This window comes from Neomonachus schauinslandi, chromosome 11 (genome assembly GCF_002201575.2).
Source record: "Neomonachus schauinslandi chromosome 11, ASM220157v2, whole genome shotgun sequence".
Lineage (NCBI taxonomy): Eukaryota > Metazoa > Chordata > Mammalia > Carnivora > Phocidae > Neomonachus > Neomonachus schauinslandi.
In genome coordinates this window covers 96,001,655-96,022,720 of record NC_058413.1, presented here as the reverse complement: position 1 = coordinate 96,022,720, position 21,066 = coordinate 96,001,655, and the positions used below count along the sequence as shown (strand labels likewise).

The 21,066-nt window shown below is 48.0% G+C and overlaps 1 protein-coding gene across 1 annotated transcript; it reads left to right on the top strand.

The window, feature by feature from the left end:
* The first annotated feature begins 7,855 nt into the window (after positions 1-7,855).
* On the top strand, positions 7,856-17,083 carry FOXR1 (forkhead box R1). Its single transcript, XM_021696543.1, has 6 exons — positions 7,856-7,992; positions 14,242-14,316; positions 14,429-14,691; positions 14,908-15,134; positions 16,364-16,602; positions 17,055-17,083. The coding sequence occupies exons 1-6, from the start codon at positions 7,932-7,934 to the stop codon at positions 17,081-17,083; spliced, it is 894 nt and encodes a 297-aa protein (XP_021552218.1). The 5' UTR covers positions 7,856-7,931.
* The last annotated feature ends 3,983 nt before the right edge of the window (positions 17,084-21,066 follow it).

Here is a 21,066-nt window from a genome sequence, read left to right as displayed (position 1 = left end):
GGAGGCCAGTGCCAGGCCGCAGGCCTCCAGGAGGTCCAGGATGCTGTCCACTTCCCCAGGCCATGGCTTTGCCCTGTGTGCCTGCCTCCTCTCCTGAAAAGACTGCCTGCTCCCAGGCCTCAACCATGGCTTCCTCGGGGCCTTCACCTCTCCTCGCTGCCCCCTCTCACCGGAGCCCTCTCCTCCCTCTGCCCTCCCCTAGGTCCCCAGTGCCTCACCTCCCAACACTCCCTATAATCCTCTCAGCCCACTCCTGTCAGAATCGACGCTCCTCCCACTTCACCCCTTTAATCCCTCCCCCCCCAACAATTCACTCTTCCCTCAGTGACAGAAATCCCCTCAGTAAAGTCTGACTGGGGACAAAGAGGGCCACCAGGGTGAGACCCTGGACAGCAGGCTGGGGGGTGGGAGAAGTGGAGAATAGGCTAAGGGGGCCTCGGAGGAGGGAGCAGAAGTGGAAGAACGCTAGGTGGAGGAGGACAAGAGTGGGAGAGTCTGGTAACTGAGGGAAAAGAGCAGGAGTGGTCCGCTTTCCGGTACACGTCCCTTATAAGGATCAGTGACCCTTGCATTAATCTTAGGGGAAATACCAGGATCTTTAAGGCGACCTTCAAGACTAGCCCTGGTCTTTCTCCTAACAGCCCCTCTGTTCTCACTGTGTTCCCTCCAATATCCTGTGTTCCCTCTTGCCTCGGGGCCTTTGCACAGACTATTCCATATGCCTGGCTTGCTCTTTTGACTGCCCCCATCCCCACCCCACTCCTATTTGCACAGGTAACCCACCTTCTCCAGGGAAGCCTCTGACCGCCATCCCCTCACTAGGTTCCCCTATCCTGTCTTGCATAGCATTACTATGGTTTATAATTATATGTGTATATGATTACTCAGTTGTCTCCCCCAGTAGACTGTATGTTCCCCAAGAGCAGTCATTTTGTTCCCAAGGGCCTACAGTACCTGTGCTCCACAGTGCCTGGGGCATAGTAGGTACTCAGTAAATGCTTGTTGAATAAGTGAACAAATGAACGAACGAATGAATGAATGAATGAATGAACAAGCCCCTGAAGAGAAGGTGGGGACTGGGAAGGCGCCAAAAACTGTGAAAACAATAAAAAACAACAAACATAGAAGATGCTGGAACAATGGTCTTAACGACCGACCCCTTTCTAGAGCAGCCCAAGAGCCTGGGAGAGGGAGGCAATGGAAGAGAAGAACAACAGTATTTATTCATTCCACAAACATTAACTGAGCATTTATTACATGCCAGATGCTACTAGGAGTAGTGCTAGGAATAAAATGTGGAAAGACATTTTTCCTCCTTCATGGAGTTTATGTGGAACTTAATGCAAGAGACAGATCCCCAAAATGCGAACAAGTAAATAAGTTAAATAAAAAATGTGATCAGTGTGGGGCACCTGGGTGGCTCAGTCAGTTAAACATCTGCCTTCAGCTCAGGTCATGATCTCAAGGTCCTGGGATCAAGCCCCACATCAGTGGGGAGTCTGCTTCTTCCTCTTCCCTCTGCCCCTCCTCACACCCCACTTGTGCTTTCTCTCTCTCTCTCTCTCTCAAATAAATAAAATCTTGTAAAAATATGGTAAGTGCTATGAAAAATGAGGGAGGAGGTGAACACTGGGACCTTCTTTGTTTGGGTCGGCCTAACAGAGCTGAGGCCTGAAGTCAGAAGAGACGGGCAGGGAGGATGTGCCCTGCAGAGAGAATGGTCTGACCTGTGCCCCCCACCCTAACTGCACCAGCCAAGGGAGGTTTGGGGGCCCAACCTTACGCTGGGGGAAGAGCACCGGACTGGGAGCCAAACTCCACTGCACACTGGATTCATCTAAGGGGCTTTTAAAAAGCCCCAACACCTAGGTCATACCCTATACTAGAATCAGAATGACTGGGGTGGCAACCTGACAGTATTTTTTCAAGATCAGGAGGTTCCAATGCTCAACAAAGTTTGGAACTTACTGATACAAACATTTTTTAAATTGTGGTGAAATATACATAACCTGAAATTTACTATTTTAACCATTTCTGTTAAGTTCAGTAGCATTAAATACATTGACCTTGCTGGGCAACCGCCACCACTATCCATCTCCAGAACTTTGTCAGTATCCCAAAGAGAAATTCTGTACCCGTTCCCTCCTCCCCACAACCCTCATCAACCACCATTCTACTTTCTGTCTCTATGAATTTGGCTCTTCTAGGTATCTCATTAAAGTGGAATCACAATTTGTCCTTTTGTGTCTGGTTTATTTCACTTAGCATAATATTTCCAAGGTTCATTCGTGTTGTAGCCTGTGTCCAAGCTTTGTTCTTTTTTTTTTTTTTTAAGATTTTATTTATTTATTTGACACAGAGAGAGAGTTAGCGAGAGAAGGAACACAAGCAGGGGGAGTGGGAGAGGGAGAAGCAGGCTTCCTGCTGAGCAGGGAGCCCGATGCAGGGCTCGATCCCAGGACCCTGGGATCATGATCTGAGCTGAAGGCAGACACTTAAAGACCGAGCCACCCAGGCGCACTGAGTTTTATTCATTTTTAAGGCTAAATAATATGCCATTATATGTAGAGACCACATTTTGTTTATGCATTCACCTGCTGATGGACATTTGGGTTGTTTCCACATTTTAGTTATTGGGAATAGTGTTGCTCCGTGGGTGCACAGATATGTTTAGGTCTGTGCTCTCAGTTTTTTGGGGTGTATACCTAGACATGGAATGGCTGGATCATACGATAATTCTTTTTTTTTTTTTTAAGATTTTATTTATTTATTTGACATAGAGAGCGAGTGAGCAAGAGAGAGAAAGCACAAGCAGGGGCAGAGGGAGGGGGAGAAGCAGACTCTCCGCTGAGCAGGGAGCCTGCCATGGGGCTCGATTCCTGGGCCCTGGGACCAAGACCTGAGCCGAAGGCAGACGTTTAAACGACTGAGCCACCCAGGCGCTCCTGGATCATATGGTAATTCTATGTTTAATTTTTTTTTTTAAGATTTTATTTATTTACGGGGCGCCTGGGTGGCTCAGTTGGTTAAGCGACTGCCTTCAGCTCAGGTCATGATCCTGGAGTCCCAGGATCGAGTCCCGCATCGGGCTCCCTGCTCGGCAGGGAGTTTGCTTCTCCCTCTGACCCTCCTCCCTCTCGTGCTCTCTGTCTTTCATTCTCTCTCTCTCAAATAAATAAATAAAATCTTAAAAAAAAAAAGATTTTATTTATTTACTTGACAGAGAGAGAGAGAACAAGCACACAAGCAGGGGGAGCAGCAGAGGGAGAGGAAGAAGCAGGTTCCCCTCTGAGCAGGGAGCCCGAAGCCAGGTTCAATCCCAGGACCCTGGGATCATGCGAAGGCAGACGCCTAACCGACTGAGCCACCAAGACGCCCTTATGTTTAATTTTTTGAGGAGCCCCTGTACTTTTTTCCATGGGGACTGCACCATTTCACATTCTCACAGGCACTGCACAAGGGTTCTAACTTCTCCATATCCTCATCAACCCTTGTTATTTCCTGTGTTTTGTTTGTTTTTATAATAGCCATCCCAATGGATGTGAAGTATTTTTATGGTTTTCATTTGCATTTCCCTAATGATTGGTGATGTTGAGAATCTTTTCATGTGGCTATTGGACCTTTGTATATCTTCTTTGGAGAAATGTCTATTCAATGTCTTTGCCCATTTTTAAATCGTGTGTGTGTGTGAGTTGTAGTTCTTTATATATTCTGGATAGTAATCCCTTATCAGATATATTACTTGTATGATAGAAACATTCTTAAATGGTAGACTAATTTGAAAAGGCCTATTAAAGAGTAGACGCATTACAATAACTTTTTTTTAACAAAACAAAAATGAAACACCCATATGGAGAAATTTTGGAAGCATATACATCAAAATGTAATCAATTATTATCTCCGAGTTGATACAAAGAATGAGTTTGGCTTTATTGTTTTTCCTTTTGTGTTTTCTATATTTCCACATTTTCTGCACTGAACATGTATTATTTTTTCAATTTAAAAATTTTTTTAAATTTTTTAGAAGATTTTGTTCATTTATGAGAGCGACACAGAGCTCGTGTGCACGTCTGCCCGCAAGCGGGGGGAAGCGCAGGGGGAGAGGGACAAGCAGACTCCCCGCTGAGGAGGGAGCCCAGCATGGGGCTCAATCCCAGGGCCTAAGGTCACAACCTAAACTGATGGCAGACGCTTAACTGACTGAGCCACCCAGGTGACCCCCCTTATTTTATTTTTTTAAGTAATCTCCAGGGGCACCTGGGTGGCTCAGTTGTTAAGCGTCTGCCTTCGGCTCAGGTCATGATCCCAGGGTCCTCGGATCGAGCCACGCATCGGGCTCCCTGCTCAGCAGGAAGCCTGCTTCTCCCTCTCCCACTCCCCCTGCTTGTGTTCCCTCTCTCGCTGTCTCTTTCTGTCAAATAAATAAAATATTTAAAATAAATAAATAAATAAGTAACCTCCACACCCAAGGTGAGGCTCAAACTCACAACCCCAAGATCAAGAGTTTCATGCTCTACCCACTGAGCCAGCCAGGCACCCTGAACATAAATTATTTTTATAATTAGAGAAATAAGCATTAAAATTACTATTATTGGTATTAAAGGTAGGGAAGCTGTTGTTTTCACAGTAGTTAAAACATTTATTGAGGGCCTCCTATTTGCTAGGGACTCTCAAAGTTTCTGGGCTCTTAGACAAGCCACAGGCAGCTCAGCGTAGGCTTTGATAGGGAACCCAGGATGCACAGAGCACCCAAAGGGGGCTAGTTCACCCACTGGGCAAATCTGGGACAATTTTAGAATTATAGAATTTTATAATTATTATAAGTTGTTATAATTAATAATTATAAATAATCCACTCTAAGAATCCTTCGGGTCCATACTGACCATAAACAAACAAATATGAGATAAGGGGTGCCTGGCTGGCTCAGGCGCTGGAGCATTCAACTCTTGACCTCAAGGTTGTAAGTTCGAGCCCCACATTGGGTATAAAAGTTACTTTAAAATCTCTACCTCTTGGAGTTAAAAAATAAATAGGGGGGCCCAGGTGGCTCAGCCCGTTAAGCGTCTGCCTCCAGCTCAGGTCATGATCTTGGGGTCCTGGGATGGAGCCCCGTGCCAGCTGGCTCCCTGCTCAGCAGGGAGTCTGCTTCTCCTTCTCCCTCTACCCCTCCCCCCAACTCGTGCTCTCCCTCTCTCTCAAATAAATAAAATCTTAAAAATAAACAAATAAATAATAGAATAAAATAAAATCTTTTTTAAAAATAGGCGCACCTGGGTGGTGCAGGCAGTTACGCCTCCGACTCTTGGTTTCAGCTCAGGTCATGATCTTATGGTCCTAGAATCAGGCTCTACATCAGGCTCCTCGCTCAGCAGGGAGTCTGCTTAGGATCCTCTCTCCTTTTCCTTCTGCCCCTCCCACTTGTGATCGCTCTCTCTCTCTCTCAAAATAAATAAATAAGTCTTAAAATATATGTATGAGATACAGAAAAAGCTCTTCTTTATAATAGAATGTCAATTAAATAAATGGAAAAGGAATCATAGATTTAGAGAGATCATCATTTTACACCCATCCTAGTAATGATTGATTCAGGCAAGAATCATAAATGGATACTAGAATTAATGGGCCTAAACTTGATGAGGAATAGGATTTTTTTTTAATTTAAATTTTTTTTTCAGGAACAGGATTTTATTTTTATTTATTTTTAAATTTTATTTATTTATTTGACAGAGAGAGTGAGAGAGCACAAGCAGGGGGAGTGGGAGAGGGAGAAGCAGGCTCCTCGCTGAGCAGGGTCCCAGGACCCTGGGACCCTGACCTGAGCTGAAGGCAGACGCCCAACCATCTGAGTCACCCAGGTACCCTTATTTATTTTTTTAAATAAAGTTTTATTTAAGTAATCCCTACATCCAAGGTGGGGCTCGATCTCACAACCCTGAGATCAAGAGTCACATACTCCACTGACTGAGCCAGCCAGGTGCCCTGAGGAACAGGATTCTAGATCAAAGTATCTCCTCACAAATTACTTACTAATTACAAAAGAGAAAGAGAGAGAAAAAAAAGGTAACTACCCTTGAGAAACCTGGTGGATAAACCAAGTGATTGAAATTAACATCACTAATAATGAGACATGCTGACATCGTGTGCCTCTTGATGTGAGTTACTGAGAAGGAAGCAACATCACTCATATGATATTCTTGCCCAGAATGCACAAGTCTAATTATGAGGAAACGTCAGACAAAGCTAAACTAAGGGACATTCTACAAAATAAATGGCCTGTACTCTTCCCAAAATGTCAATGGTATGAAAGATTAAAAAGGCTGAGAAACTGCTTGGGATGAAAGGAGAGCAAAAGACTTGAAGATGAAATGCACTGCGTGAGCCTGACCTGAATCCTAGACCAGAGAGCAAATTTATATAAAGGACGTCATTGGGACAATTAGTGAAATTTTAATAGGATCTGTATGTTAAATATAGTATTGAGTCAATGTTAAATTTTCTGGTTTTGATAATGGTCTCATTTCTGGTTTTCTGGTTTTCTGGTTATATATGCCAATATCCCTGTTTTTAGGAAATACCCAGTGAAGTATCTATGGGTAAAGGGCATTATGTCTGCAAATTACTCTTAGATAGTTCAGAAAAATACAATAAATGTCTTATATACAGAGAGAAAAATTAAAATGTGATAAAATGTTAATACTTGGTGTCATTGGTGAATTATAAGATTCAGGTATACAGGAATTTTTATACTATTCTTGGGATTTTTCTGTAAATTTGAAATGATTAAAAACCAAATTTTAGGGCACCTGGGTGGCTCAGCCGGTTAAGCGTCTGCCTTCCGCTTAAGTCATGATCCCAGGGCCCTGGGATGGAGTCCTGCGTTGGACTCCCTGCTCAGCAGGGAGTCCGCTTCTCCCTCTGCCCCTCCCCCCACACCCTGTGTGCACTCTCTCTCGCTCTCCTTCTCTCTAATGAATAAAATCTTTAAAAACCAAATTAAAAAACAAAACACTCTCCTGGGACTCCTGGGTGGCTCAGTAGGTTAAGCGTCTGCCTTTGGCTCAGGTCATGATCCAAGACTCTTAGGATCGAGTCCCATATCCGGGTCCTTGCTCAGCGGGGAGCTTGCTTCTTCCTCCGCCTGCAGCTACCCCTGCTTGTGCTCTCTCTCTCTCTCTGACAAATAAATAAATATGAACTTTATTTTTTATTTATTTTTTAAGATCGTATTTATTTATTTGAGAGAGAGAGAGTGCGCGAGCACGAGTTGGGAGGAGAAACAGAGGAAGAAGTAGACTCCTGGCTGACCGAGGAGCCGTGATCCCAGGACGCGGGATCATGCCCGCCGCCGAAGGCAGACGCTTAACCATCTGAGCCACCCAGGCGCCCCTAAAAAAAATCTTAAAAAAAACACCATCCCCCAATTCTATCTTCACCAAGTACTACGGGTAAGATCTTGGATAAGCCATGAAATCTATCAGAACCTCTAGAAAGTAGCTATTAATTCTATCATGGGATCATTCATCAGTGGTGTTGGTAGAGAAACTTACTAAACACAGGCAGAGCTTTGTGCAAATACAGAGGGGGAAGAGGGCCTGGGATCCCTCCCTTCGGGACCCTCAGGTACCCCAAGCCCCAAAATCAAAGTGTAAGGGGTTGAGGAGAGAGGTCGCAGAGAGTAGCCGGTGGAGGCCAGAGGCGATGAAGGGCGTCAAATTGGGGACTCTTCACACCTGAGCTGGCGCCAACTAACCGGATCCGAGCCCGAGCCCGGGGCTTTGAGGAAGTGGTGCGAGGCCTCAGCCTCTGTGTCTCCGAGTCTCCCACCCCCTGCCGGGCGACCTCTCCTCTCCCTGAAGGTGGACCTGAAACTCCAACACCTCGACCTCTGGGCCAGCCTCCATGGCCAGGTCCCGGGCTTGCTGGACTGGGACATGGGCAACGAGTCCTTCCTGGCCTTCACCACGGCGCACCTGCCCCTGGCCGAGCAGAACCGTGAGTGTCCGGCGCCGTGGGGGAGGGGCGAGGCGGGCGGCAGGTGGGGTCCTCGCGGGGCGCTGGGGCGCTCGCCCCCCCCGGACCCCAGCCCCCACCCTTGGGTCCCGCCGGCGAGCCTGGAGCCGGCTGCGGTTTCGGGGCCGGCACCCCTCCGCCGGGCCGGCGCCCCTCCCCGCCCCCACCCTGCTCCCACCCCGCTCCCACCCCGCCGGGGGCAAGGCAGGCCTCCACCGAGAGCCCCCTGAGGGCAGCGGGTCCGGCCCCAGCATCCGTCCGCCTGCTGCCTGCCACCTCCGTCCCAGAACCTTCTAGGCCTCGCCGTGGCCCTTTTCCATGGCGCTTACCGCCATTTGGCACAACACACATTTCACTCGTTCTGTTTTTTAAAAAGGTTATCAGTTTTGTTCGAGGCTGTAGCAACCTCTTAGTACGTTGGCTGACACCTAGAGGTGCTCAATATTTGCTGAAGGGATGGGTGACCGTCGTGGTCTTTAAAAAGAGGACTTTTTCTTGCGACCTCAAGGGCGGAGAGTGGAGGTGATCACCTCCTAGTTCGTGGTACATTATTGCCATCTGTTCCCGCAAGGTGCTTGGATTAACCTATTGTCCCCCTTCAATGCACCCCCCCCCCACCACCTTCCCTCACCTCCCACACTCCCCTGTATCTACCCTAATTGTTTTAATGTCTTTAGATAGGTGTATCTTTGAGAACTATTTAACGTTATTTTATGTTTATAGGTGACCTTAATTTACTAAATGATCATTGCTTTTTTTTTTTTGCCTACTTGCATTGTTTTTTTGTGTTTTTTTTAAGATTTTATTTATTTATTTGAGAGAGAGAGAGCATGAGGGGGAGGAGAGTCAGAGGCAGAAGCAGACTCCCCTGCTGAGCAGGGAGCGGGATGTGGGACTTGATCCCTGGACTCCAGGATCATGACCTGAGCTGAAGGCAGTCCCTTAACCAAGCCACCCAGGCGCCCCTGCCTACTCGCATTGTTTTTGAGAGCTACTCTGGTTGCTGAATGAAGATCTGGCTCATTATTTATGATGGCTGGGTGCTATTCTATCATCTGCATATACTACCTTTTGCATTTTAGTTCTCCTTACTAATGGAGACCTACATTGTCTCCAACTCTCTGCCACCATAAGTAATGCTAACGAATTCCAATATCTTTGTTGATTAAGAAATATTTATTGAGCACCTCCAATTTGCCAGGCCATGTTCTAGACCCTGGTAATGAACGAAACAGACAAGTCTAAATGGAACTTACATTCTACTGGGGGCAGACAGTCCACATAAAAAATAAATAGTATGTTATAAGGTGACAACTAAGATGGGGAAAAAGGACACAGTAAGAGGGTTCAGGAATGGTGGTGGTTGTGGGTTGAGGTGGTGGCAGCCACAGTTTTAAATAGGGTTATCAGGTTGGGCTTCCTTGGGAACATAATATTGGAGCAAAGAGTTGAAGGGGGTGAGACAGTGAGCCAAGAGGATATGTAGAAGAAAAGTTTCTCAGGCAGAAGAAATAGGGTAAAATTCCTAAGGAGGGAATATGCCTGGGGTGTTTGAGGCACGGGAAAGAGGCCAGCAAAGCTGGATCAGAGTTAAATACAGAGGGAAGTTCACAGGGTGTGGAGCAGAGATCCAGAAGAGCCCATGTGCCACTTTAAGGACCTTGGGGTTGACTTTCAGTAAGATGTGGCATGGTTGAAAGGTTTTGAGCAGAGTGACGTAATGCAGGTTTCCCAAGGGTGTGAGCCATGTGGTTGCATAGGGGGCTGGTACTCGGTTCGATGTTCTGCTATCACTGTCTTGAGATTTTTAATTTTTTTTTTAAACATTTTTTTAAAGATTTTATTTATTTGACAGAGAGACCGCGAGAGAGGGAACACAAGCAGGGGGAGTGGGAGAGGGGGAAGCAGGCTTCCCGCCGAGCAGGGAGCCCGATGCGGGGCTCAATCCCAGGACCCTGGGACCATGACCTGAGCCGAAGGCAGACGCTTAATGACTGAGCCACCCAGGCGCCCCAGATATTTTTAATTTTTGAACAAGGAACCCTTCATTTTCATTTTGCACTGGGCCCTGCAAACTATGTAACTAATCCTGCATGATCTATATTCTGAAAAGATCACTGTGGCTGCTGTGTTGAAAGTACGTTGTAAACGTGGAGCTAAGAAGCCGGTAGACTAAGCTACTACTGTAATCCAGACAAGAGATGGTGGTAGGCTAGAGGGTCAGGGTGGTGGCCGAGAAGGCAGAACCATCTGGGTTCGTTGATGGATTTGGATGTATAGTGTAAGAAAGAGAGATTAGAACATGATTCCTCCAAAGTTTTGGCTGATTAAGTAAAAGGATGGAGTGGCCTCATGCTGAGACAGGGGAAGCTTCTGGTAGGACAGATTTAGGGAGGAAGATCAGGAATTCTGTTTGGGACATGCTGAGTTTGGCATACTTTTTAGATCTCCAAGTAAAAATGTTGAGTAAGCAGGTGGATATATAAATCTGAAGTACTGGAGGGAGGTGTATTTTGAGAGTCTTTGGTATGTGGGTAGCATTTAAGGAGTGAGAAGAAGAGAAGAGAGAAGAACCAAGCATGAGCCCTGGGGACATTCCATTGTAAAGATACTGGAGAGAAGAGAGATAACCAGCCAAAATTAAGGAAATGACCACTGAGAATCAAAGCCAAGAGATCGTGGTCTCCTAGAAGCAAGTGAAGAAAATGTGTCAAGGAAGGAGTGGTTAGATGAGAGGACTGTCCCCTGTGAGGTCAGGTGTGAGGTAGACCGACAATTGGATTTAGTACAGCAGACATCATTGGCGACCATGATGATGGTGGTTTGGGTGGGGTGGTAGAGATGAAAGCCTGATTGGCAAGGGTTCAAGGGTGGAAGGAGGGGAAGTGGAGATAGAAAGAATAGGGGGTTCTTTCTAGGAATTCTGCCTCAAAGGAAAGCAAAAACATGGTGCAGTGGCCTGGCACAGAAAATGGGGACAAAAGAAGGTCTTTTCAATAAGATGAGAGAATTAACATTATACTTGAGTGCTGATGAGAATGATCCAACAGAAACACACACAAATAACAGTAAATAGAGGAGTGGTTGGTTGAACCAACATTGTCCTTGAGAAGACATGAGAGCATCAGTGCCAGGGAGGGAGGGAGGGAGACCGACAGCAGCACTATCCTTTGATCCGCCTGAGATCACCAACTTGTTGACCCTGTTACTTTCACTGTTCTCCATCCCTGGATAGTCTCCCCTCTTTAACCTGGAATTCCATGGTCAAACGTATTCTCTCTTGCAAACACTATCAATTCCTTTGACCCTCGCTGGCTTTGGAGCACTTGCTTGGCCAAACCACAACCCTGAATAAATCCAGCTCTACCAAAGCGTACTCCAAAGCCGTGGATCAATGGATTGGTGATATCATGGTATCCAAGGCTAGTTGGGAGGGAGTTAGTTGGAACGATGGGTGAAGTACTGTTTTTAAGTTTGTTTCTTTGTTTGTTGAATCAATCAATCTCTACACCTAACTGATCCTAACAAGGAAGATTAGCATAAAAGTTCCTGTATTGACTTGAATAGACCTACCCAGGAGTAGACTGTCAGGTGTAGTGATCAGTCCTTCAGTATGGAAGCACCAGTGGCTGTTCAGATCTGCAATGTGAGGAAGGATTCTATTTCCCTGCATCTTTGCCAACACTTGGTATTATCTGCTTTTATAATTCTTGTCAGTTTGATATAAAGTGTTATCTAATTATTTTATTGTGTTCTTATTACTGGTGAGGCTGAGAGCATCTTGTTAGTAATTCAGATATCCCTTCCTTGTGAATACTGATTCATATCTTTTGCCCATTTATAGCTTTGTTAGCTCCTACAACATCAATAACTGAAAGGTTGTCTATATAGAAGAGAGCTAAGAACTTTATGAGTTGAAAATTTCTTTTTTGGCTTATTTTATTGTCTAGCGATGTTTTTTGTTTTTCCTGGTTTTACTATGCAGAACATTTTAATTTTTGGGTATTATGATATCTGCATAAAATGTATAGATTAATTTGAGGGCAGTTGGGGTCTTTATAATATGTATCATGTCTTCATTTATTCAGAACTTTTATGTCCTTAAATAGTGATTGCATCTTTTTCCCATGAAGGTCTAGTTCATTCTTTGATGGGTTAACTCCTAGATAATTTATAATTTTGATTGCTACTGTAACCAAATAACATAATTTTTATTGTTTATTATTATTATTAATTATTAGTGTATTTTCTTCATGCTGCTGTGGAGGAACAGTGTTTATTAGTATGTTGTTCTTATATCTAGCAAACTTGCTGGGCCCTTATTGGTTCTAATAATTTGTATATTGATTTTGTATGGTTTCTACTTAACATTCTTTTTTGCTATAAATAATGGTAGTTGTGTCTTTTTCTTTCCAACTTTATATCTCTTTCTACTTCTTCCACTTTTCAGGGTGCCTGGGTGGCTCAGTCGGTTAAGTATCTGCCTTTGGCTCATGTCATGATCCCAGGGTCCTGGGATCAAGTCCCACATCAGGCTCCCTGCTCAGGGGGGGGGGCCTGCTCCTCCCTCTGCCTGCTGCTCCCCCTGCTTGTGCTCACTCTTTCTCTCTCTCTTGCAAATGAATAACTAAAATCTTAAAAAAAAAAAAAAAGAAATACCTGTACTTTTTCTTCTTTTCAAATACTATGTTGAACATTATTAGTAATGTGATGGGCATCCTTTCTAACTACTGAGTTCTCCAAAAAGTGTATCATCATTTTCCAGATAAAAACCTAGGTTCAACTGCCATATGATGACACTCATGGAGCCCATGGAGGGGGTGGAAATAGTTCCCCCTAATCCCAAGGAGCCAGCATAGTGCCAAGCAGATAGCTCTAATACACACTTGAAATACTCTTAGCCCGCTATGAATTCATTCATCCAGTTAAACTGAGCTCCTCCCATGTGCCAGGCATCTTAAAAAAAAAAAGATTTTATTTATTTATTTGACAGAGAGGGACACAGTGAGAGAGGGAGCACAAGCAGGGGAAGTGGGAGAGGGAGAAGCAGGCTTCCCGTGGAGCAGAGAGCCCGATATGGGGCCCGATCCCAGGAACCCGGGAATCATGACCTGAGCCGAAGGCAGACGCCTAATGACTGAGCCACCCAGGCGCCCCTATAAATAAAATCTTTAAAAAAAATAAATAAACAGAAACATGATGGGGGCACCTGGGTGGCTCAGTCGGTTGAGCACCCAACTTGCGATTTTGGCTCAATCATGATCTCATGGGTCGAGGCATTGAGCCCCACATCAGGCTCGGTGCTCAGCGGGGAGTCTGCTTGAGATTCTCTTTCCTTCTCCCTCTGCCCCTCCCCCCACTCACTCACACTCCCTCTCTCTCGAATAAATAAATCTTTTAAAAAACCCAGAAATGTGATGGGTGCCTAGCAATTAACTAGGGCAGCAGGAAAAGGGAAGAGTGTTTCTGGCAAAGACAATGGCTTGTGGGAAGGCCTGGGATCTAGAGTGTGGTGTGTTGGAGATGTAGAGAGAGCCTGGGAGGAATGACAACACTGATGAGGAGCCAGGGCCTTGTAGACTATCTCAAGGAACTTCAGTTTGGCCCTCATGGAAAACCATCAGAAAGTTTTTAAGCAGAAGAGTGACAAGATTGGATTGATATTTTGGGAAGATGCTCCCACTGCAACAGGATTAAGTTAGAGAAAAGCAGATAAACGCCGTCCGGTTATGGCTGGACTTGGGGATTGAGTGGGTGTAGCTAGACTGGAAAGAGAAGAGTTAAGAAGGCAAGAACATTTGCATGTTTCTGGCCTGAAGGACTGGTTAGGTGGTGGTGCCACTTGCCGAAACAAGGAATACAGGAGGTAGAGCAGGAAGATGGAGTTTAGTTTTAGAAATGTTGAGTTCGAAGTGCCTACATAGTAGAGACCTCCCATAGGCAGTTCTATTTACGGGCAAGCAGAGAAGTCTGGGCTAGAGGTAAAGATTTGGAAGCCCTGAGTTGATAGATGGTGGCTGAAGTCCCAGTCACAGGCATTCATGAGATCGCTCAGGGGACAGTGTGTGTGGAGTGAGGAGAATGAGAAGGTCAGAGAGGTCAAATATGGTGTCCTAACGCCCTGGGGCGGGCCCACAGCCATCTCTCAGAGAAACTTCCAGGCCCAGGATCCTGGGGCCACAGTGGAAATCCTAGGACGTTTTGACCCTCTTCTACCTTTCTTTTTGTCAGTTGCCAGATATAGACTCCGAATAGTTGAGCCACCAAAAGTACCCGTGGAGAAAACAGCCAGCCCTGATAATGATGGTGATGGTGAGTAGGGGGGAGTGGGTTCTCCGGCATGGCCGTGCGGCCCAGCGCCCCCCCCCCGCCCCTGCCGCCAGCCAGTGAGCGCACAACCTCCTTTCTCTCCACACAGGCCCAGCCCTTGAGCCCAACCTGTGGATGTGGGTAAACCCCAACATCGTGTTTCCCCCTGGAAAGCTGGAGGTCCCAGAACCTCGTAAGTGGGAGGATCTGCCAAGCACACTCCCCTCCCCTCAGCTGCCCCCACAAGAGGAAGACTTCGCCAACTGCTCCTCGGAGGCCACAGCGCCGGGGTCAGGGTCGCTGCCTTCCTCCAGCGAGCAGTCTCCCCCTCGGAAGCGGAAGCCATTTGCCTCTTCCCCCAGCCCCTGGGAGGTAGGAATTTCTGGGCCCGTGGACTGGACTTGGGCTGTAGGCAGGGCTGTTTGCTTAGGGCTAACCAAGGGTGAATGGGTTCAGAAATTAGCTGTGCGCCCTTGGGTTGGGGAGAAGCCCAGGTGGTGGCCCAAACCACCCCCCCGTCCCTGCCACCGCACCTCATGGAGTAGAGGCGGTGGAGTCAGGACCAGTTCCTACTCTGTGCTCCTCTAGCTCACAGAAGAGGAGGAGGCTGAGGACCAGGATGACAGCTCCTCTGTGGCTCTCCCGTCCCCTCACAAAAGGGTCCCCCTCCAGAGTCGGAGGCTCCGGCAAGCCAACAGCCAGGAGGGGAGGCTCTGGTCCCGGCCCCCCCTCAATTACTTCCACCTAATTGCACTGGCATTAAGAAACAGTTCCCCCTGTGGCCTCAACGTGCAACAGATCTACAGTTTCACTCGGTATGTGCCACCGGGGGGCCCTGTGAGGAGGGGGAGGGGAGGGGGCCAGGGCCAGTCTGCCCGTGGCCCTGGGCTGCTGCCTTGGTTTACCATGTGGGTCTGAAAGGATAAGTGTGTTCCAGGCCTCCTTTCCCAGGCGCTGCTTCCGGGGTGTCCCCAAATGTGTGTCCACATATCCTGTGTGCCGGAAGATATCCACGTCCACTCCCTTCCACATCTAAAAAAATCCAACCGTTTTAAGATTTTATTTATTTGAGAGAGAAAGAGAGCACAAGCAGGGGGAGCAGCAGAGGGAGAGGGAGAAGCAGGCTTCCCGCCGAGCACGGGGCCCGATGCGAGGCTCCATCCCAGGACCCTGGGATCATGACCTGAGCCGAAGGCAGACTCTTAATGACTGAGCCACCCAGGCACCCCTGTATCTTAGTTCTTTATTTTTTATTTTATTTATTTATTCATGAGAGTCAGAGAGAGACGCAGAGGCAGAGGGAGAAGCAGGCTCCCCGCCTAGCAGGGAGGCCGATGCGGGACTCGATCCCAGGACCCTGGGATCATGACCTGAGCCGAAGGCAGACGCTTAACCATCTGAGCCACCCAGGCGCCCGTATCTTAGTTCTTTAAAACATAAATTCACCTGGGTCAGAAATTCTCCCATCGTCCCTGTCAGGATTTTCCAGTGGAAAGTCTGGTTTCCCCAGCAGTTTCTCACATGCTTTCCCTTTGGGCTGGACTGCCGGCCACGCTCCCGGCACCCCCAGGGGCCAGGGGTGCCCAGTTGAGAAGGGATTTACATTTAGCTCTGAGAGTCATGTGCACATGGGTGTGAGGAGCTTCTCCGACCTTTTCCCTCTAGCAGGAGAGTCTCAGAATGTTGGTCCACAAGTGGTGTCCTTCCTTGACCAGGATTCCTCTTGCAGGAGTTGGTTAGCCTGATTCTGCTCTGTTCGCATCGCAAGTCACAGTCCTGAGCCCTCAGAGGGAAGGAGGAAAACGAGCCCGGGAATGGGAACAATAAACTGGGTTTAAAAGATGAGGGTTTGCACAAGCAACGCACCAGGCGGGGTTTTGCCACGGGTTCCACGAGCAAAGAGCCGTTCTTCTGGGCCAGCTTGCCATTCTCCACCGTGAGAGAGGGGCCGGGGCTCCTGGGCCCTGGGGGAGAACAAGAGCGTCAAGATAGGGCCTCCCCCAAAGAAACTGTGCCTTTCCTGACCATTCCTCCCTGCCCACAGACAACATTTCCCCTTTTTCCGGACGGCCCCGGAAGGCTGGAAGAATACCGTCCGTCACAATCTCTGTTTCCGAGACAGCTTTGAGAAAGTCCCGGTCAGCATGCAGGTTGGGGCCAGCGTGCGGCCCCGCTCCTGCCTCTGGAAGTTGACCAAGGAGGGACACCGCCGCTTTGCAGAGGAGGCCCGCGCCCTGGCCTCCACGCGTCTGGAAAGTATCCAGCAGTGCATGAGCCAGCCAGGTGAGAGGCCCTGTCACGCGAGGGGCCCGGGGGAGGGGACCCGGCCATCCTGACTCGAGGCTGAGTGTGCCGGGAGGGAGGCTGGGTCGCGACGTGGGGGGCGGGGGGGGGGGCGGGGGGGGCATGGCAGTGGCCCGAGACCCTGGCGTGGTGCCTGCCTGAGGTGGGACCCCACCCACACAGCCATGGCCTTGAGGTCCAGGGGGTGGATGGAAAAACCACTGAGGTGCAGTTGGCCTCACAGCCCGCAGCCTGGGGAAATGGTGGCCACGCTGCGAGAGAAGCATGGTATGAGCGGTCATGTGCAAAGGAGGCTTTTCCTTTTTCTGGAGACCTGGTGGCACTTGGGCCTTGAGGGAGAAGAAGTAGATCATCTGCTGTGAGATGGTCCGGGCTGAGGGAACAGCAGCTGCAGAGGGCAGATAGATTCCGTTGACTCTTTTTTCTTACAGATGTGATGCCCTTCCTCTTTGACCTTTAAATCCAAGAAGCAGGAGTCAGCCCATCCCTTATTAAAGTTACCTGCAGCAGCCTGGTGTGTGTGTGTGTGTGTGTGTGTGTGTGTGTGTGTGTGTATGTGGTCTCTGAGGATGGGGATGGGGCGGGGGGCGGGGGTCAGCTCTGAGGCTGGAAATGGACACCATTGGCCTGGCGTGCCGCAAAGGGAGCCCATGCTCTTCTTTCCTCAAAGGAAGAAAATACTGCACTCCCTTCAGGATCCTGGAGCCACTCCCATTTTTGTGGATTATGAGGATAATCTTGGGAGATGCTAGCTCATAGCAGCCCGCCACTCACAGGAGGGGATGTAATCAACTGGGAACAGTGGGAAGCAGCCTAAGGAAAGACATCAATTGTGGGGCAGTTGAAGGAGAGACAGACCCTCGGAGCAGGCCAAGAAGGAGCAGTGAGAAGGGCGAGAGGAAAGAGCTATTTTGGAAAAGGGGATAGTCAGGTTCGAGTCTCATTCTCCTCTCCATGTAACCATTTTGAGCAAAGGGTGGGAACTTAGAGCCAAGATGCGGACACATCCCCCTTGCTGTTTGTCTCCACCACGCCCTCGGGAGAAGCCAGAGCACCAGCGGATTCAGAGTTCTCAGAGGCTTCAGATCCCAGCCAGACTGCTGGGGCTTTCCTGGTGGCAGGAGCTGGTGTCCAGGGCAGGGCCAGGTGCCAGCCTCAGGTCCGAGGGGAATATGGAGAAGCCCCGTGGGCTGAGGGAGAAAGAACAAGGTTTAAAGCTGCATCCAGATGCCCCAGGCATTCAGACAGTGCTTGAAGACAATACTGAATTTCCCATTGGCCTCTCATTCCCTCTCCTGCTCTCCCCCTAGCCCACCCCCCCGAGCCCAGTCCTGCCTGGAAACACAGCTCCACCCTCAGAACCCAGGGCTTCGGATATCCTCCCTGCTGAAGGCAGCCTTTGACCTTGAAGAACTGACCCTTATACCTGGGGCCGTAGACAAGGAGTTCAGCCAGGAACCTAACTTGGTATTACACCTAAGCAGAAAGTATTTGTTGCATCATTTTAAGGTATACTGAACTTTTCAGGAATGCAACTGTTCTGTAAAATGAAGAATAATTGTGCCTTTTTTTTTTTTTTTTTGGTTAGGAAGTTTACCAAGAGTTGTTTGCCACTTCAGAAAATCACTTCACTGACAGCAAAGCTGCTCTAATTTTTAAGTCAGCGACACCACACGGCTGTATGAGTCTGTGTCTGTATCTGTTGTTCTCTCAGGGATGCTACCCGGACAAATAGTTATATCAGGACAGCCAATATAAAGAAAAAGTATTTTCAATAGTCATTCGAATATCCTCTCTTAAATCTAAGCTCTTCTCACCACAGGTATGTGCAAATTTCCAACCATCTCATATTCTCAAGTCTAGTTTATCCACTGAAATACACTTTATTTCATAAATTTCTCTCCCTTTATTTTTCTGTTATATTACAGTTAAAGTGTTATATCGACCTTTTAAAAATTACATGTGTTGGTAAGTTATTTTATCAGTAAGATTCAAGATGGTAAAGACAGTCTTTTTTTAAAGATTTATGTATTTATTTGAGAGACAGAGTGTGTGTGTAGAGGGGAGGGGTAGAGAGAGAGGGAGAGAGAATCTTAAGCAGACTCCATGCTGAGCACAGGGCCTGTCATGGGCTGAATCCCACGAACCTGAGACCACGACCTGAGCTGAAACCAAGTCAGACACTCAACCGACTGTGTCACCCAGGCGCCCCAAGATGGTAAAGACAGTCTTACAAATCGTTTGCTCTATTCCTAGGGCATTAAGCCTGGTGGGGCAGAGAACCACTGAACCAAGCACAGATAAAATATAGCCCCTGCCCAGAGGGGCTCACCCACAGCGACATCAGCAACCAGTGAGGACAATGCACATTTATGTCCAGCCCCACAAAGCCTAGCGTGGGGCTTTTTAGGTAGTAAGAACGCACTGTTTGCTATGATTTGTCACTAGTAACTTCTCTAAGAGGCACATTCCATATTCTCTGGAAGCACAGAGAAGAGAACAATCAGCTCTGTCTGGAGGAGCTAGGGAAGGCTTCTCACAGGAGGAGTTAGCACTGGGTCTTTTTCCCAGGTCTAGAAAAGAACAGCCACTACTTGTCCGGAAGTGCCCAAAGCCAGCCGGGCTCTGTGGGGTGCTGCTGATGCTCCGAGGAGGCAGAGGGGCAGGCTGGGGAGCAGTGAGGGGATGGGAAGAAAAAGTGACCAGTTCCAAGGAAAAGACAGCACAGACATGTGCAGGTGCCCAGTTGGAGCAAGACGAGAGCGGCCTTTCCCTAATCCACTTGCAGGTGCTTTGTGATTCTCTCCTCCCAGACCCTGTGGATGCTAATCTCTCTGTGATATGGGGGAGTGGGTAGGGGGACCAGGTCGTTCATGTCCTTCCCTCTGGGCCCACCCAGCACTGTGCAGCCAGAGCGCCCCCCCCCCCACCGCCCCCACCACCACTCGGGTCTAGCTAGCTCCCAGGAAGAAGGACAGGGTCCCAACTCCTCAGCTCTAGTTCCATCTGGTCTGGCCTCAGTTTGTCCACCTCCTCTGCACATCCTTATCCCTGCCTACATTCCTGTCCATGTCTGGTCTGAGTTGCAAGTGGATCCCAAAGGTAACAGGTCAGAAGTAAAGAACAAAACAATACAGCCTTTGTGGAAAAAGCGGCCCTGAGAGATACCTGCCTTTGCCTCTTTTGCCCTCTAATAGCATATTCTACTCCTACCCTCGGCTCCTTTTTTTTTCACTTATGCAACCATTATTTGTTTTGTGTTTTTAGATTTTTAAATTTATTTAATTGACAGACAGCAAGAGAGGGAACACAAGCAGGGGGAGTGGGAGAGGGAGAAGCAGGCTCCCCGCTAACCAGGGAGTCTGACCTGGGGCTTGATCCCAGGACCCCGGGACCATGACCCAAGCCGAAGGCAGACACTTAATGACTGAGCCACCCAGGTGTCCCAGAGAAGTCCTTTGTAAGAGATTTTAGCTGAGACCTGGATAATGAGTATCCAGGCTGCAGAATGGGGAGTAAAAGTGTTTTGTAGAGGGAACAAAGTGGACAAAGCCTGGGAGGGAGGGACCTCCTCACCTGGGCCTATTGAGGGAATGGGGATAAGGCCACAGAGGACAGAATATAGTAAGCTAGGGGAGAAAGACCCAAGGTGAGATTGGGGAGGGAGGCAGGGACCAGGCCATGTGGGCCTTTCTAGGTTATGATAAGGGATTTACATTTTTTTTCTCAAGTATAGTGAAAGTAACAGAAGCTGATTTTATTTATTTTTAAGTTTTATTTAAGTAATCCCTACACCCAACATGGGGCTCGAACTTACGACCCCGAGATCAAGCTGTCTTATGTTCTTCAGACTGAGCTAGCCAGGTGCCCCTTATTTTTTAAATTCTACTTAGCCACTCATTGGCAGTGGCTGCTAGGAGGGCACACATGGAAGCAACAGGACTTGTTAGGAGGTGATGCAGTAGTCCAGGTGGACTAGGGCAGCAGCCAGAGAACTAGAGAGAAGCAGGCTGATTTGAGATGTAGATTGGAGGCAGCATTAATAAGTCAACAGGACTGATTGGACGCAGGTGAAGTGAGGCTGAGATTTTTTTTTTTTTTTAAAGATTTTATTTATTCATTTGAGACACAGAGAGAGAGAGAGCATGAGCAGTGGGAGAGGCAGAGGGAGAGGGAGAAGCAGACTCCCGGCTGAGCCAGGAGCCCGATGTGGGGCTCGATCCCAGGACCCTGGGATTGAGTCCCACATCAGGCTCTTTGCTCAGTGGGGAGCCTGCTACTCCCTCTGCCTGCCACTTCCCCTGCTTGTGCTCTCTCTCTCTCTCTGATAAATAAATAAAATCTTTAGAATCTGTGAGACATCGGGGCAGTTACAACAGATAACTGTTATAAGTCTGGGATTCAGAAGACAAGTCTGAGCTGAAGATGTAAGTACATCTGAGA

Coding starts and splice junctions, on each gene's coding strand:
- FOXR1 (XM_021696543.1), top strand. CDS start 7,932: ATGGGCAACGAGTCCTTCCTGGCCTTCACCACGGCGCACCTGCCCCTG. Junction 7,993..14,241: donor GCCCCTGGCCGAGCAGAACC/GTGAGTGTCCGG, acceptor TCTTTTTGTCAG/TTGCCAGATATAGACTCCGA. Junction 16,603..17,054: donor GCAGTGCATGAGCCAGCCAG/GTGAGAGGCCCT, acceptor TTTTTCTTACAG/ATGTGATGCCCTTCCTCTTT.